Consider the following 19,614-nt stretch of genomic DNA (forward strand, 5'->3'; position numbering starts at 1 on the left):
TAGGTTACAAAGTTTAAAAGTTAATACAGCAGCACAGAGTATTTGTATTAGTGCTTTAAGTAGATAAATTAAATTGAAATGTGTCTCTTAAGCAGTCATTGAACAAGCAAGATGAGAAATAAATTGAGCTTCACATAGGCCTTTATGGCATCTAACAACTGTGTCTGTCAACACATGGATCCTTTTCACTGTCAATTCAACACACATTTTGCAGACCTTGGGCCTGCAATTATTTCATTTCCTTTCTTGGAAATGTAATTTCCACTTACTTTTGAAGAATAAAAGGCAGACAAAAGGAAGAAGGAGTTGCAGTATTTTCTGATTAAGATTATCTGTGTAAAATGGTAAAGGAAAAAAATCTATACACAACACACACACTGAAGCATTTCTCAGAAACTAACTTGTCTCAGCCAAATTGCTTTTGTATCTGGATATCGGTTCAAATGTAGCCAGACTGTTGATGTCAAATTAGGTGTTAAACAAATTTAATAGGAAAGATGAAGAATGAATATAGATCATCTTTCTGTTAGAACTGTTCAAATGACTCTAGTCAAAAGAAAAGAAACACATGACTGCAGGAGAAAATGTGCTTTTAAACACAATGAAATTAGATAAAACTGTAAATCAGCAAAGAAGGCCATTCATTCCAAAAGAGAAAAAAAAAGTTAACAGTACCAATGAGAGAAATGCAAGAGTGGAAGAAAATACCAGTTGGCAAAAATAGATCTAAATTGAATTTCAACTTCATTTGTCCAGGCTTCACCTTTTAAACCAAGACAGGTAGAGCTACAAAAAAGGGTTCTTTCTCTCCTGATAGAACAGGAATCAGGTTTAATTAACCGTGATTACAATATTCGGCTGATGTGATTTGTCTCACCTCTTCCTTTTCTTTAAGTGACAAACCAGCTGACATCCTGGCAAGAGAACTAAAGCAAAACTAGACTAATTTCAAAAAGAGCTTGCCATTGTTATAAAACAAATTGATCCTCCACCAGATCTGTCTGAAACACATTCAATAGCAGGATTAACTCTTTGACAATCACAGTGCCACTTTCAAGCAAATCTATGTAAAAAACGCTTTATATCCTATCTTTTCATTCTCAGGATAGAGCAATATTAAGGCATATCTTTAACTGAGGACCAGAAAATAAGACTGTAAAAACGTACCCGTCAAAGTACGTTTGAAGATCTAGTATCTTCTGAAAGATCTAATATCTTCTTCGGCTGCTCACGAACCATTAAGAGAGATGATCTAAGCATTTAATCTTGAAAGAATGATTAAGTGTCTTCTGATGCTGAGGTAATTACCATCCACATCAATTCTTTGTGTAGAAGAAGAACCTGATTACCAAACCAGTTTAGGAGAAGGAATTCTCTTTACGTATATCTGCTTTGGATCAGAATAAGGTCTCTAAACTAGGAAACTAGACTGAAAAGTTGGCTCATCAAATCAAGGAAGAAGAGTATTTATTGGCTAAGCAAATCAAAATCTCTTTATAGAGAAATAAAGCAAAGAAACACACAAGTTAGTCATCACAGATTTTTCTACACACTACTTAGTAAAGACATCATTACTTACTGAAATGTAACCTTGGAACTTGTGCTTCCTTCCAATTTACACGACCCTTCACCTGGCTCAGGTGTTGGGGGGGACGGGCTGTTGAATTCTGCCTCCAGAGTTTTCTTGTTCAAGGCTGTTTTTGTTACACTGGATACAGAACCCAACACTGGCATGGATTTGGACTCTGAGGTGGCTAATATCCCGGTTGGACCTTAAAACCAAACACATACCTCAAGTTTAATAATTCTGTGTGATGCTTATTAATATGGTACTGAAAAACAGATTAGCTGAAAATCCCTCAGGAAGTGAAAAGGCCAAGTTTTGTTAAAATTTCAAGAGCATGCTGAAAAATGTTCCTCTTACAAATCTGCTCTGTTTTGGTAGTAGTACTGCTTTTCAGTGCACCAGGACCATGCTGAGGAATTGTGTACAAACCTTTAAGAAACCACAAAACCCCAGGCCATGGTTCCCTCACTGACCAGAGTACTTAGTAATACTGGAATTGTGAAAACTCTTTTCTTCTCATAGAGTATGGCTTTCTGACAGCCCTACTTGATCCGTGTGGCCTCTCAAGAGTTAATTCTTCCCAAAACTCAGCTCTGCATTTTAAACAGAAAATGGAACGATGTCAAAAGGCTCTTTTTAAAAGGCTCATGAAGGCTTCTTGAGCATTAAACAGCTTTTATGAACATTTTCATTTTAATGTGATTGAGAAGTAAGTGGATTTCTTTCCTGTTAAAATACAGACACAGGATTATAAAAATTAAGTGGCAAAGAGTCTGGCTGTTTACCTTTTGGACTTTTCTGCTCTTTGGGACAGGATTAAAAAACTATAATAGGGCTTGTTACTGAAATTATTGGCATATCAATCTAAAAACTGTGGGTATTGAAGCTAAGCTCCATCATTACTTTTTTTCTACCTTTAGATAGAAAGACACTATCCTAGAGAGTTTTTTTCAAAGCAAGATTCTAGTATGTCCTTCTTGATACTCTAGAAGGAATCCTTTTAAAACAAAGAGATTTATGAAATACGTCACAAATGTACAAATAAGATTAGAAATTCTAAAAATAAAGCTAGAGGACAACCTTGAAAAGTGCCACTAAGAAGAGGACAAAACTTGGGAGTTTATCCTTAAGAAATGTCAGATCCTCTCCTCAAATGGAAAGTGCCAGTGGGTACAATTCAAAGTGCTAGCCAATCCCTGATCATTAATATTATTCTGACATTTCTATATGAATGTGTCTGATGTATTACAACAGGGTAACATATCAACTCCAAAAATGAAGTTCTAATTTGAAAAACCTATCTAAGAGGGGCTGGAAAATTGTTCAGCCATTTTGTTGTTGCACCTTCTTTAGCCTTACGCCACGTGGGAGACACAGATCTCCTCAGGTCTAGCGGAAAGGCTCAGCTTACAAAGTATCAGTGTCCATCTTCCTCATTCATTTCATCTATACCATCTGCAGAAAAGGTTGTGACATTATTGAATATTCTGGTTCAAAAGGTCTTTCCCTCCCACCTATGATAAGCCTCATGTTGCATGGGGATGTGGAAGTAAAGAGAAGGGCAGGAAGATCAAGAAAGAAAGTTCCTGAAAATATAAATATGAAGTTGAATTCAAGATTTGCTTCAGAGCAGCTCCCTTCACCCCTTGGATAACTGTTGACTGCAACACTAGACAGCTTTAAACAATCTGTTCTTATAGGAAAGCAAGATCTGTTTCTGAATACACCAACGCCTGCTACTTGTTCTGCAACTGAAGCCAATTAAAAAGGAAGGAAAGTGGGTGAGCTGAGCCAGAGCTCTTATTTTTCTTAAATACAAAAAGAAATAAAGAAAAATGCCTAATGTTTAAGATTATTATTATTATTGCATCCCGTTTAAGCTGCCCAATGTTTTCCAAGAGGCACTTGCTGCAATGTAAAATGTCAGCTTGGTGGCCGCAAGTCTAGGTTAAACAAGGGAATAACGAGTGCAAAAGAAAAATTCTAAAGAAGGGGCTTCCCTGGCCCCTGGGATCTGAGTTCTGCAGACCTGAGGCTGCCTCTGCCTCTCTTATGATGCTTCCTTTGTCCACTTTGTGACCTCACATTTAGCTTTCCCATAAGCCTTTGTGTGCAGAAGAAAAAAAATCTCAGAGATTCAAGTATACCTGAGGCACACACCTATCCAACTCATCTCTGCAATCTGCTCCCACCACGCAGCCGCGCTGCTTAGCTTCTTATTCCCCCTCCAGCACCAGATTTTCACTTTGTCATTCCATGATCTTTATAAAAAGATTTACATGGTAAATGCCTCTTCCAGTTTGATGCCAGGAAAATATCTGTACCATCCAAAAAAAAGGTATGATTTCTTCTACTTGATGATCGAGTTTGTAAGTTTGTTTCCTCCCCCACTCTTCTTTTTTTTTTTGCTTTGGCTACTACAGAGCTCAAAAGAAAATTTCTGCTCAATTACAATCACTCCCTCAGTATGTTTCCTCTCCACCCTGCCAATTACACACTCCTTATTTCTCTATCAAAACATTAAGGATTTTATTGAGTATATATCTCTTATCCTAACTTCTCTCAAATGATATATCGAATATTTGTATTTTAGTGGAATATAATAAATAAAATGAGATTCTCACCATGCCTACAAAATGTGTTCCTACCTTCCTCCTCTCTTTTAAATATTCAAATTTTCATATTGACTAAAATGAAAATGTTTCCTCGTTTCTCCCATTGAAAACTAACTCTGAAATAGCAAGTGCTGCATGTTTAACCAAGTTCATGAGTGAAGAAAGCACGTTTCTGGAGGAACAAAAAGATCAGCCGCGAAATACAAAATGTAAATGACAGAGCACTAAAATGGCATCCACAAAGTCCTAAAAAATAATGATGGCCACATATGTATTTTAAGGATGAAATGTTGGAAGAGGTGATTAGGTCATTGATTAAGACACAAAATGAATATGATTCATTACGGAGGCTGGTAAATGCTTGTAAAGCAATCTTAAGAAAAAAAAATCTCTTATGGTACCCTTAATTTTCCTGAGAGGTGGTTATTTTTCAGGTGGGGGATTCTTATAGTATATTAACATCAAAATTTCCAGACCAAACTAAAAACTGCATGGCTGATTTTTTTTTTTTTCTAAGAAGGAAACAAAGGTTTCATCTTTTTATAATAAAGGTTTGGCCAGTATTATGCTGCTTCTGGTTCAAGGAACCAATTTACTTAACTGTTTGAGTAAATCCCGATGTGAAAACTACAGCTTGATTATCAAAAACCCAAATCCTTAATATTCTAGCAACTTAAACTTGGTAAACACGACTCAGTGCAAATTTAAACTGTTACTGGACTAACTAGAGTTGACTGAACTGAGTCTAAAAGATTCAGCACATTAGCTATGGTTGCTGATTCATTTCATTTTAGAGTACTTTTTCAAAGCCACCCTCCCCTCATAAAGGTTTCTGCTAATTCCCACGACCAAGCCAATGGAAAAAAACTGAAGACATATAAAATTAGTTTTGGAGGAGAGTCTGAGGTCTAATACATGCATATCATGACATATGCAAACTGTGAGCAATGGACTTGCTCAGATGGTCATTTATAGTTGGTGACAGAGCTGGAATTTCTCATTCACTTGGTTCACAGGCAGAGACAACAAACAAAATGGGTATGAATGATAAAGATGATTTTTCTGTATTTGTAACTGATGTGTAATTACTACTATTACTACTAATTATTGTGTGCTGACTTTGTTCCAGGAACAGTGCTCAGCACTTTTCATATATTAACTTACTTAATACTTAGAATAATCCTATAAGGTAGTGCTTTTATTATCCTCATTTTATAGATAAAGAAACCGAGGCACAGACAAGTTGAGTAATTGTTTAAGGGCAAGCAGCTAATAAATGGCAGAGCTAGGATTCAAACTCACGCAGTCTGCTTCTGGAGCCTGTACTCAATGCTATATTGTTGCCAAAGCCCATCCTGAACGTCTTTACACAAGGGCATCTTGCATTAAGCAAACTAGATCTATAAAAGCCTGATTACCTACAAATAAATAAATAAACAAATATGCCAATAAATAAAAATACATAAGAGTTCTTATGAGATATTCATAAGTACCTTTGCCCATCCAATACTTCTCACTCACATTAAAAAAAATTCAATAATAATTTCTAAAAGATCATTTCATGTTAAAAAGGGACTTAAAGGAAGATGTTTCAGAGAGAAAGAGTAGAACTATGGAGAATTCAAACCAGCTTACTACTGCTATCTGCTTCTGCTGTCACCTTTCTGCGACGCAAAATCCTTTCTAACTCAGTTTCACTGTTTTCAGTGTCAAGGGATTTTAAGCTTCTTGAACTAGTGGATTTGTTAAGTGTCCCCTAAAGTGAAAACAAAACAAAAACAAAAAGGTTAATACAATATACAAAAGATGATAAAAATCAAACCACCAAAACATTACCAGAATTTGAAAGGAATTAGGAAATAAAATGAATTTGCTATGTATATATTTTTAATGTGTGTATCTTCAACAACACACAGTGTTGGATCATTTAAGAAGATGCTACTGATGATGTAAGATGTTAGCTTTCATATCAAAAGAACAGAACAAGAACACCTCTTGATGAGCTAACCAAAATTCAGTAGTGGGAAGGTACCTGCACATCGATGATTAAGATTCTGATATGTGTTGCCTGATCGTGTGGAGAAGAGAATGGATATATTGAACTCACCTTGGAAGATCATCTCGATACGGCAGCCATGAACTACTGAACCCAAATCCTTGTGGCACTGAAAAATGTGTGGCTGATTGTTCAGAGACACTGACCCTGGCTGCACAACTGGTGATAACGGTGTTATGGCTGCCAAAGGAGGCACATAATGCTCTCCAGTGGTCTACCCAAAGAAGTGCTGCACTTAGTACACCTTGACTTCATTGTGAAAGAGGAAAGGTTATGATCATACAAGGAGGCAAGGAAGGGCCCGGCAACATAAGTCTATATTCCTAACAGAGGAGGCAGTGAATGTATTACTCAGGGTCCAAAAGATACTGAAGGAAACAAGAGATGCTATAAAGCTGTGCTCCTGCTAAAATTGGTATTGACTCTTGAGATGACAGAGAAACACCTAGGCAGGGGTTCCGTGCCCCGGCTCCTTCAGGAAGTATATTATGGAGGGAGAGCTATGGCTTTCCACCTTTATTACCAGTCAAGTGTTTGTACAGAACACTGGGTGATGTACTTCTTCTTCTATGTAAGGATTTAGCACTCCACCATTACAAGTGGTCCATTTTCTTTCCTAAGAAATGCCTACTATTTCTTTGAAATAGCCCTCCTTAGCTGGGCCACAGGCTGGGGGGGAAAAAAAAGCCAGGAGAACCACAATCTTTTGATCAGAGCAAATCAGAACCTCAAGTCTGGTATAACTTGCCAGACTTCATGCCAGAGTCAGAAGGCAGCTTTTGTCCACCAAGGCTAACACCCAAGACAGCCTTGTCATTTCAGCTCACTATGAGCTTGCCTTAATCCTGCTCCCTGCCTCCCGCCAACTTCCTGAAGGATTCTAAGAATTCTACTGGCTAAAAATGGTAACTTGTGTTTTTTCTTTAGCCTATAAAACAAAAAAGATAGCTTGTACAATTAGGTAGTTACAAATTTCACATGATACAGATTATTATGTCATTTGATTTAGAAAGGGTTTTTTTCCCCTAACTACATAGTTATTGAAAAGCAGCCTGTTGTCAGGAGGGAAAGTGACTAACAAGATTAAGGGTATATTCTTTTGCTGTCAGCTGCCAAACCAAAACTGATGTGTAAAATACTTAATCAAGGCTCATATTTTAATCAAGCATACAATACTCTCCCCCTGGAAGTACCTCTTTTTGCTTTTCACTTATTGCAAAAATTCATAAAATGTATTCAAAGGAAAATCATGTTACATGTAACACTATAATAGCTTACTTTATAATTAAAAAATTAGATGACTTGGTTTATTTATTTAACAGTTAACAATGCAGATCTGTACCCACTCATCAACAAGTTATATAGGAAGTTAGGATTGACACTGATAAAGTAAAGAAAACAGAACTAAAGCCACTTTACATAAATTTGAAAAAAAAATGTATTAGGAAAACTATTCCCAAATCATTTGTGTTTATAATTTAAAAAAACTTACCAGCTGTATCATCTGTAAACAGATATTTGAAAAACTTACGGCCAGTACTATTAAAATAATTCATAAAACTACTACATTGTGTGAATATCAAGGACAGTCTGGGTGATTTTCCCAATGGCTGGAGTTAATTCAAGAAAAAGATATGCATCTTTTTCTTCCAATGACACCTTTTATTGAAGAATTTATTTTCACAATATTCTCTATTTTTCGTTTGGATAACAGGATTACTTCCCCAAATTCCTGATTGTGGTGAGCGTCCCTCTCATCACACCTGATATACTGAAGGAATCCATTTTCCAAGTTCTAATCCTTGAATCCCAAACTTTTTTCTCCATGCACCGACTGATGTGGTTGATTCAGCTAATCTATGTATGAACTTTAAGTATGGAGGCAATTACGGAGGAAAGAAAGGTTTCTGCATGACTCTCAACTGAAATGATCAAGGAGCTCAGCTAATAAAGTACCAAGATTGTCTTAATTATCTAATTATATTATAATCATAAAATCTGAGAACCAGAAATTAACTCAGAAACCATGTGGTACATTCAATTCCTTCACTCTACAGGGAAGAGAATTCAAACTCAGTGAGCCTTGGGGTTTGACCCAGGTCCCACAATAAGTCAGTAAGAGGGCTGGACCTTGAACTTAGCTCTTCTAATTCCCAAAACGGCACTCTAATTCTGCTTCAAACCACTTTGATCATTTAACAATCTTAGTCCCCGTCTTAGTTAAATGTTCATAATACTGACTAATCTAATTATCAGGTGGCAAAATTCACTATTCAACAATTCCCGGGTACTTTGAAAAACTGAAGATGTTCAAAAAAGACCTGAAAGAGAATTTTTTAAAAACTATTTTTATTTCTTTGATTTAGAGGCAAGTGAACTTAAGAAGAGACTTTTAGATTAATTTGCATTGATTTATTCTTCAGAAATCGCCAATTCCACTTTGAGTGGCTTTTAAATGACTGGGATGACTCAAGAGGTTTCCAAAACCTCAAAAAACCGTTGTGTGACTATGAGAAAATAACTATATATTTTTTAACTACAATTAGGTGTAGACAGGCTTAGAAAAATAAATTCAGTCAACACTGAGACTTTAAAAATTGGCAAACTGTACAATTCAAAATAGAGTGAGGTTTTCCAACCCTCCAAACCAGGGATCTATTTTTCTACCCATGGGCTTACTTTCAGCAATAGGCCAAATCTCTACATTGTGGATGTCCCTTACAACTCAGGTTGCTTTTCATTTCAGCAAAAATACTCCCAAATTGAGTTTATTCCTGGTTTCTGTTCTACACTAGAACTGAACACGGTGTTTCTTGGCATCTCTTGGTACAGGTGCTCGCTTTCTACCTCAATGCACAATCTGTAGGCTTTTCACGTTTGTTTCTCATGTGCCACAACTGTGAGGTTGTTGTCATGTGCTTTGCTGGGTATTAACTCAGATGATCCTAACAGTCTGAACTCTAGTGAGAAGCACCAATAAAGCCCCATCTAATAGGGGCTTCCTTTCTCTCTCTCTTACAAGAAAGTTATATGGTTTATTGGCCCCAAGTGACTGGGAGTCACAAATGATCCATCATCCCTCAAAGGAAACTCCTATGGGGGTAGCGCAGAGTTGCCATTTGACAAACAAGAGTAGGGGAGAGCATTGTGAGTTCCACTTTCTAAAAAAAGTTAATGCAAAGAAATAATATTACCAGAATAATAGCTATTAGTGACACATTAATGTCAGATAAGGTAGAGAAATCTAATGATAAAGGAGGATGGGAGCAATTTGCAGAAAAGAAAGATGTTTTGACAATTTTTATAATCTGTAAATTATTTCACAAAAATCCATTTCACAAATTTCTCTCCTTGAAGTGGCACAAAATTATAGTGAATATGATTTTGAATATGATCTTTAGGAGCAATCCTATAATTCAGTAAACTTGCTATCATTCAGCATTATCAGGGAGTGGGATGTCTTGGATAAATCAAATATCATGTGTATCTCCTATGGATGTCTGACTTTTCAAATAAACCTAATTTTTAAAAAGTCAAACTCAGCAGACTACTCTTTCACTGATGATCAGAACTATACTCCAGAACCTCACAGAGCCCCTGGGGATGTCTTCATAAACAGGAATTAGGATGACAATGTAGAGACAACAAAAGGGACTGTCATAAGGAGTTCTCCTTAACAGAACACTAAAAAACAAAATTTTCTCATCAAAGAATACGTTAGATGATAACCACATACTTTTTCGATGGTTTTAATACTTTATTCTGTAGGTAGACCATCACTGTTAGCCAGTGCCATACCTCTCTTTAGTACTAACTCCACTCACCTAAAACTAAAGCAAACTAATTAAGCCATTCTGAGCTAAGTCTACTGTTTCAAGCTTGATGAAAATAATTTTGTTTACCACAATTATGTGGATGTCTACATGCAATGCATAATTAGCCCAGTAACAACAAACATGGGAATATTAGTTCTGTACCTCCGCCCCCATGTTTGTTGACTTACTATGCATAATAACTGATATTGAGACTGTAACAGGATCTGAGAATAGAGCTCTTAGTATCTGAAACATTTTCTAAGTGGGGTGTTTGTCTCTGACTGCAACTGTTGGACAGGGCAGTACTCATTTATTCCGTTGGCAAAAGCTCATACTTTGGAAAAAAGAAATATGACTAGAGATGGGCATTAAGCGTGTTCTTCAATGAATATGAATTACTTTTAGAAAATGAAATTAATAACATGAAGAAAGGGACTTTTATTTTCCAATTTATCATCAAATAATTTTTTAAACTGTGAGAAAAAGCAGACTGTGACCTTGATACTAACAAGTCTGGGTAGGAGCTCAGATTTAGGTGCCAAGAATTCCACTTTCACGCCCCAAAGTTAAGCCCTAACCTAATCTAAGAGACTCTACTATATTTGTTATTAATAAGCATGTACTGATCCTCACATCTGTCCAGACACTTTATCTTGAAGGAATGGAGGGCAAGACCAGGAAACAATGATTTTGGTGAAAGTGTAACCATTCTTTTAAAATAGAAACAGCAGAGTATTGATACATTATTAACACACCCAATGGAGGAGTTCATAGCACAATCAAGCGATTTACTATAAATGGAAATAAAACATATCACAACCAACTATTCATAAAAATAGATTTTCAAAATATTCTCCTTTCATTTTCCCATTATCTAAATAATAAACTGAGATCTACTCTTACCAGTATTCCTTTTAGTTCATTCACTGCACTTTCAGAGCCTTTTGAAGATTCTGGCTACAATTTTAAAAAGAAAAAAAATTACTGAGTAATTCAGTTTTAAAATACTAAACAAAGATTTTTACATGGCAAAGAGCTGGTAGCTTATACTGACTATATTTTTTTAATTAGCTCTATGTCTTATGGTTAGGAAAAAGTATTAGACACGTTAGTGCTCCCAAGTGTCAGTTAAATGTAAATCAGAAGTACTATTCAAAGGAAAAGGCCTCAAGCTACATTTTCTAAACATCATTTTGTTACCTCCTGTTATCATCATACACAGAAAAGATTTGGTCAACACCAGATTTCAAAGATTTAATTCCAAATTATTCAGAAGTTTTTACAATAAACTTTTCTCCACTTGCATTACTGGATTTCTGCCAGCAAGTTAGAACTAGGAAGGCAGCAGTACAGAGCAGAAAGCAAGTGACAGGGCAGAAAACCTCTCTCAGCTCTGTGAGCTCCAGGTGGAGGCCAGATTGCAGAGGACTGGCACGTCTGGTTTCATGAATTTCACAAGAGGATTGAGTCGGGGGTAGGGACCAGCAAAGAACGTGGCTTATAGGAGAATGTTAGCATCACTGGCTATCAAAGCAGTAAAAGTCCTTGGAGGGCATGGAGTCCAATCACTTCATCTCACTTATGAGGAGAGTTACACCTTGTGGAAGGCTGTATTTGAGTCAGGTGTCTTGATTACAAGCCCAGTTCTCTTCTGACTACACCAGGAATAACATAATTTGAAATGCAGTTCTGGGTAATATTTGCCTGCCCCACAATACCCAACAGTCTCTGTGGATCCCTCAACTAATTTAATGGAGGGAAAATTTAGCATGAGGTCCTCATGAAAAAGATCAAAGAAGACCTCTGATCTCCCCTGTACCACTTGCTTTCACAAAGGATAGAGATGAAGAGAAACCCTGCAAGACAGTGGAAGAAGCCCCTCAGGCCTCTCATTTCTGGAAAAGAGGTAAGGCTAATTTCTCTCTCAAGAAATGGGAGGTGATTAATAGCAACCTATAATCCCTTCCTCTCAAAAGATAATAAGATCCCATTCCAAATTTTAAAAATGGACAGTGAGAGAGAAAAAGTGAGAGAGAGAAAGAGAGAGGTTTGCTGCTCATGTACAAATTAGACCAAGGCATTCAACTTTCATAGCCTAGCTTGTCTGTGAAATACACATGCCATCAGTGCCAGTCATAAATGCCACTCAAAAGCTCTAAGACACTAATTTTAACCATACCAGCACCACCACCACCACCAAGGAATTTAGAAAATATGCAGTTAAATTAGTATTCTTAAGGCAGGTTTGACTTCTGTTCAGGTGACAGGCTGTGACTTCTGAACAAACGCCCTGGCTAAGGGCATACTCAAAAGTGCCCCCAAGCCACTCAAGTTGCTCTCTGACTCCATGAGCCTTTTGAAGCCTGGACTGCATACTCTCATAAGGTGTTTCATGTCAGGAAAGCACTGATGGTACTGGGAGAAGACAACTGTACTCAAGCATGCAGTGACCATTTGTTTTAAAGTTATTGACCAGGTCATTCAGCACTACATCTACATAGTTTAATGATTACCAGCAAAAAACCTGGTCATCCACTGATCCTTGTTCAGGTGTTTTCCAGATTTTGAACTGACATTAAATACCGTGTAACTGTTGGGAAGTGCCACAGCAAGAAAGACAAGGGACAAAGTGCTGTTCTGAGAATGAAAGTACACAAGGAACACTGACTGCTTATGATTTGAGAAGTTTTTCAACATTTTTCTTTCTAAACTAATTTAGTTTCTTTATGACATTGCATTTTTCTCTAGTAATAGTTTGGTTTTGCTTATTATTTCCAAAATAGTTGTGACATGAAAGTCATAAAAATGTATTCTTTTGAAAGGTTCCTCTTAGACCCTGCATTTTAAAGTGTTCTCACTGTATTCCAGTTGATCCTGACAACAACCCTGTCCGTCGGATAGGGCAGGTGCAATTCCAATTTTGTGGAGAAAAAGGCCCGGGAAGCTGGGGGATGGTGCAAGGGCCTCAACTCCCACAACAGTGCTCTTCACTCACTCACCAGACACAGGCACAGAAACAGTTGTGCCAGACCGTGCACACTCAGCTTCTCTTCCAGTTCTCCAGTCCATCCTTTACTTAGGAAACTAGCACAAAACCGAATTACTCTATGTGGTTGGCCGTAGCTTCCACTTAATGAGATGTAAAGCTGGTCTTGGAGTCGAGAATTCTTTCCCTCTTTTCAGCTCCCTTTCCATGGGCAGCCCACACCACGGCCATCCCTGCCTTGCCTGGCTATCTTGTCTGCCTGTGACCAAGTGGCAACTTTAAAAGCCCAGTGAAATTTGTACTGAACAGTCATGATACTGGAGACATTGAAGCAGTTGAACAGGGGCATCCTTCAGAGTAAGAAAGAACCATAAAGTTTGGTTTAAAAGAAGAAGAAAAAGAAAGAGAATCAATCTGTTGATACCTTATTAGAGCGAGGAAAGAAAAAACACTGTTCAAGAAAAATGTCCAAAATTCTATTATTGGGTCTAAAGGGAAAGGAGAAGTACTGAACTAGACTCTAGGTGCTTTGATAGATCCCGGCGCTCACTATGGTCTAGTTTAGAAGACAGCTGATGATATATACATATACATACACAAAATTTTCTCCTTGAAGTGACCTGGAAAAGTTTGTGAAATTAATGAAAACAATCGTGTAAATCTCACTGTTTTTCCAAAGCTGCCTTGGGTCTGTCTTGGCATCATTATGTGATCTCTACGCCCAGTTCCCCTCCCCCACACACTAAAAAAGAAGCCTCAGGAAGGCAAGGATTTTTTAATTTTGTTTACAGTTTTATGCCCATTGCCTAAAACAGTACCTGGCACATAGTCGATATTCAATAAATACTTGTCGAATTAGACAAAAGAACCAGGAATTAAAGAAAAGAAAGGATGTAATAATGGTTATTTGTATGGTAGAACAGTCCATATCAATGTCTCTCCCGAGGAGCTGACAGCACAGCACCTGCAATAACAGGTGTTACTCTCCACAGTGATTCAGGTTTACCAGGGGTCAAAGAGAGTCCTCCTGAAACCTGCTTATAGGGATGTAAAGGCTTTCATGACACGTTAGCCTTATCCTAAGATTTAAAGGTCAGTCCTGATGTAGCTTTCATCAAATTTCAAATTTTTACATTTGTAAAAGGAAACATCAAGGGGGTGAAAAAGTATTAAATCATTCCATACCTTTGCCTTCGGTCTGTCTGTCTGATTAACTGGTCTAAGATGAACTCCCTTTTTAATTCTATCCATCATCTCCTCCACTGCTTGCCTCTTCAGATCTGTGACTTCTTCAGCTATTCAAAGAATACACACATAAATTATCTTATGTTACAACAGCTACTTCCTATTTTTGGTGATTTAGAAAGACTGCACTATGTAATTAACCACAGTGGTTTTTCAGACAGAGTCGTAAAACATCAACAATTTACTAAGGTTAACAGCTACCAGGCAGGAATATTTTTTTTAATAAAAAATCTTTTAATAAAAGATCTGCTTTGAAAAATAAGAGTCACAAAATTTAAGGTCTAATTTGTAGCCTAAAAATCCATATCGGCTCATCTGTGTTAAACAATGGATTTTGTTCCATTTGTCAGCACAATGACAGACCTGAATTTTTCCAGGTCTTTAAAAGCCCAACCTTATACCTACCCAAAAAATCACTCATCTTTGCCTCAAAGATGTTTTTATAACTTACAGTACATCCTACATCAGCCCAAAGAAGGAATAACTATCAAAAAGTCCATTTGAAAATAAAAGATCAAAGAGATCTCTTACTTTTTGGAAGAAATCCACAGTCAAAAAACGAGCAGCAAACAGGTAAAATCTATATTTAAACTGCCACCTTTTGTTTAGGAATCACACGGGAAGGAAACATTTAAGCAAATCTTTTTTAAGTCTTTTAAAACTGTCAATGGTAAAAGAAAACACATCCAGAAATGACTGCAATTAAGTAATTAAATTTGATAAAAAATTTCAACTATTGTCTAATCTTTGTACTATTTTACTATAAAAACAATGAAGCTGTTGAAATATGTATCAATTAGATTAATGCACCCGAGATGAGCTTAAACCTGTTGATCAGAATAGTGAAATTTGTCTCTTTTGCAGAATAGCTTGACCAAAAGCACTGAATCATTTTTGGAAGATTTATCACCATTAATGCAGTCTGGATCTTGTGTCTTCCTCCATCTAACTCACTGCAGCCAATATATTTAAGTTTAAATACCTCATTAAGACCTTCCAATTAGCATCTTTAACAGACTTCACGTTGTGGAGCCTATTGTGGGCACTCAGCAAGTATCTATCTACTGACTGACTTGTTAAAGCTTTGCCTTTAAATGGCTGTTAATATTTTTACTATTTGAGCAGAAATAACTAAGTCCCAAAACAATGGCTTCTAAATGGAGGCAATCACAACTACATCCCCAACCTAATTAACAGTAGTGTCAGGCTTTGTGTTAAGGAGGCCTAAATCATGGCCTCTTTTTCTGCCACATGGCCGGACTTCACTCTAACCCTGGGTAGCTATTCCTCTTATATAGATGACTAAGGTAGCAACTAAGAGAATCCAGAAGGTTCCCTTATCCTCACCTTTATAGCCACGAGGATGGGATCAGCTGCTACATTCATCCCATAACCTACATTTTCTGATACAGTCCTGACTTCAAGTAGTGTTCTGTCATTCTCACAAGCCCTTGAAATGCTGAGAATTAAAATTTCTCAGTAATCCAAACAACAATTTTCAGATCCAGAAGACAAAAAATTATCTTTTGCCAGGCAACGTGGGAAACATCACACCAAAGTCAGAACTCATCCACCAGTAAATGAAAGATGACAAAACTGTGAGTTGATCAACAATGTGCCCTTAAGTAGCACTTTCTTGGACAGCTTCTGCTGCTGGCTCACAAACATCAACAAGGGGACAGGCAATATAATTACTACAGATAGGAATTCATTCATTCATTCACTCACTCACTCATTCCATATCTGAATAGCTATTATGCTCTACACAGTGCTTTTGCTGACCCTATTCAAAATCAGCGGAGATAAAACCCAGATCTGTCATTCAAGCACCTGGTATGGGTATGAAATTTATTCCTGGGAATTTTTTAAAAATCTTCAAACATTGGATTTTCAGAAAGGCTTCCATTTTGAGTGAGACTTGGGAAGAGCTGCATGGCAACAGGAACACCGCCTACAAACAGATTAGCACTCTGTAAGGAACGACTGAAACCCAATTAAATGCACCATACAAAAACTAATTAAGGCAGACAGATGGAGAATTATGGTCAACACCATTCAAATCTGCTGCAGCATCTAACATAGCAGGAATTTAAAGTAGTTTCTTATTTTTGCTTGCCAGAATTATAGTGATAATTCAGAGAAGTGCCACTATCTGTATTGTATATAGATTGTAAACCAGGCTTTAATTTCTCAGTCTTTTTCAAATGTAAAGGCTTAATTGGTCTTAAGGAAAAGAAATCACTCTTATCAGATTCCCTACTTGGGGACAATACAAGGGCAATGCTAGGTTAGCTGCACAAGCTTTTTCTCTCTCTCACCAATCTTGTTTTTGAACTAGCAAAAAGCAATCTATACGAACTTCTAAACTATTAAGCAGTTCTAATAAATCTGCAAGAATCACCTACAGAGAGCTCATGGTATGTTTTGTAATTCTTTCTGCAATCACACAGTTGGTAATTGTCTCACAAAAGCATGTAATCAGGGGGACAATAGAAATATGCAGGATACTGGAGATTAAAGAAAAGGGACAAATGAAGACAACAGGTCTAATGTTATTGAACTGCCACAGGAAAATAAAATCAAACGTTCTTTGAGTTAGCGCTTCAAGGTCAGTCTTGGATCAGAAAGCTACATGTAATTAATTGAGGCTTAAATTTTAAGACCTACTTGAAAAATAAGTTAGTTCCTCAAAACAAAACAAAAAAAGATCCACAGACAAAACCATCACCTTTTGGCTCAATAAAACCCTTTGTTATTACTGAGAAGAAACTGAAATGCATTTCTAAATTCCATGGGATTACTTTTCTCTTTCACTAACATTTTTTAAAAGGTACTAAAAAAATCTTAGTCACCGTGATGTACGAAATTTCTAAAGAACATATCATGGTTGAATAAGTTTGAATTTGACCTAAAGTCATAAATGACCACAAGAGCCTGACTTCTACCCCTCAAAGGGTGGTTGGTACCTTATCCATTTTTTTTTTTAAGCTATCATTTTGAGTATTTTCTATGTGCTGGGTACAGCTACTCTAAACACCACATGTCGTGAGACTCACTAATTCTCACAACAACCCTATGAAATAGAAAATACTATTATCCCCACTCTACAGATTAGCAAACTGAGGTAAGAAAATATCAACCAATTAACAAACTAAATATATGATAAACAGCAGGCATACCTCTGAAATCTCAGAACCTGTCCAATAAATGCATTCTTATCAAAATTAGAGTAATAACTTCAAAGCTAGTAATGATTTCTTATATTTAGACCTTAAAACTACTTCTAAAATATTCCACAGACCTTCCCTACAATCAAATTTTTTAATAGCCATAATCTAGCAATAAAAGTTTCTCCGGGCCGGCCCAGTGGCATAGTGGTTAAGTTCGTGCACTCCACTTTGGTGGCCCAGGGTTCGCGGGTTCGGACCTATGCACCACTTGTCGGGCCATGCTGTAGCAGGAGTCTCATATATGCCTGGCTAGAGGAAGATGGGCATGAATGTTAGCCCAGGGCCAGTCTTCCTCAGCAAAAAGAGGAAGATGGGCAACAGATGTTACCTCAGGGCTAATCTTCCTCACCAAAAAAAAAAAAAAAGTTTCTCCATTCATAAGCTCCAAAAAGCATACCAACCATATATGAAAAGCCATGATAAGATGCTAACGAAAGAAAACACTGTGATAGCAACACTGGTTATAAATGCAAACTCCAAAGTGTCACAGACGACTCCAAGGTTTGACACTCTACATTTATTCATCATGCATTTAATCACTGTTGATTTATTCATTCAACAACTATTTTTAGTGTGAACTATTAACAAGACACTATAAATAACTACCCTGCAGACAAAGAGAGGCTCCAACAATGTGTGGCTATGGTACATAATCATTTAAGGCAGTATGATGCAGGGTGGCTCAAGTTTAAAATCTCATGAGCAACTTCTACGTCAGTAACTCTACCTAGATTCCCAAAGTAACAACACAATAGCTCAAGGATGAGGGAGAAAATACTTCCACATTTCATGAATTATAAATGAAACATCATTTTCATAAGGAAAACTGTATGGTTTCTAACATTGGGGGTTAATAAGTTCTAGAATACTTTTTTTAAAATTTAAGGGTGCTGTCAAGGTTGACAAGCTAATAATGTAATTCTCTTAGAAGGGGAAATCATTTTATTTTGAGTGCCCTCTTGACCCTATAAGACTTACCAATTGTCCCCAAACAAGACTGAAACAAACCAAATTTTAATTTTAATTACAGTGTCAGGGAAGGCTTATAGCCAAGAACCCAGAAGCAGGGCTGCCCTGCAAATCACTCAAGGCAGGACTACTTCTGAATCCCACAGTGCCTTGTGCAAAACAGAATTTGTCTTTCAGCTGCCTTATTATGCAGAGGGATAGTTTCCAAAGGGCTGGAGGAGGCAGGCACAGAAAGTCAATTCATATAGATGAAATCAGACAGCTTTCGTTTATAATGGTGCTTTGAGGTTCTTGCTAAGAAAGAAAAGACTAAGTCTAAACTTCAATTCATCCAATATGTGGGAGGCTGCAAAGAGGAGTAAACCCTCAAAGAGTTTGCACTCTGCTCAGGAGGAGAGAGGAGGAAATAATTCAAACACCAAGGCAGAGGCTGAGGGATGGGACATTAAATCCTTATAACAAAACTTGAAGTAAAATGCTATAGCAACACACAGTAATGAGCCATTCATTTTGGATTATTAACACTAATACCAATAAATAAGAGGAAGAGGAGGAAGAGCCTGGAACCCACAAATTGCCTGGAACCCTTATGGGAGATATGGAATTAGAACAGCACCTTGCCTGAGAAAGCTCTGACTAGAGGAAGGGCAGGAGGAAAATTCTAGAATGAGGAAAGACAGGAGCAAATGCATAGCGGGCTTAGAGGTAATGGTCTAGCCATAGGTGGGACAGATGTAATGAGAAATGAGGCTGAAGTAAAAGCAGAGAACCGTCTGTAAACAGACTATAGGGTTTGGAGTCTATTCTGATGCAGCGAGAAGCACAGAAATGTCGTAAGGAGTAGGACAACGTGATTGGACCTATGATCGGAGAACGCCACACTGCCAATGATATGAAGATGGCTGGAATGGAGCAATGAAACCTGGAGGCAGGAAAAGGGGGCCAAGAAGTTTACACCTGTCTGGGCTTGAACCAGGCAAATCTACCATGCTTTGTAACTAATAAGTGCTGAGCAAACATTGTTGAGTTTAATTTAGGCAGAAAGGCCCAAGATCCAGCCCCAGCATTTCAAGCCTGTGCTCTCACTGGGGCTGCACACCAAACTACCCACAGCTCTGTGAACTGACTCTG

General features: G+C 37.4%; 1 protein-coding gene across 3 annotated transcripts in view; it reads right to left on the reverse strand.

The window, feature by feature from the left end:
* SHTN1 (shootin 1) overlaps window positions 1-19,614 on the reverse strand; it is a 97,420-nt gene that overhangs the window by 17,010 nt on the left and 60,796 nt on the right. For all 3 annotated transcript variants that reach the window (XM_004428107.3, XM_087432676.1, XM_087432677.1), the window contains 4 exons: window positions 14,225-14,334; window positions 10,957-11,010; window positions 5,818-5,938; window positions 1,580-1,772 (listed from right to left, as the gene is read on the reverse strand). In XM_004428107.3, coding sequence (XP_004428164.1) covers window positions 1,580-1,772; window positions 5,818-5,938; window positions 10,957-11,010; window positions 14,225-14,334 — 478 coding nt within the window. The remainder of the gene's footprint in view (window positions 1-1,579; window positions 1,773-5,817; window positions 5,939-10,956; window positions 11,011-14,224; window positions 14,335-19,614) is intronic.

The sequence above is a fragment of the Ceratotherium simum genome, chromosome 6, assembly GCF_057802395.1.
Source record: "Ceratotherium simum simum isolate JZ-2026a chromosome 6, ASM5780239v1, whole genome shotgun sequence".
In the NCBI taxonomy this organism is placed as follows: domain Eukaryota; kingdom Metazoa; phylum Chordata; class Mammalia; order Perissodactyla; family Rhinocerotidae; genus Ceratotherium; species Ceratotherium simum.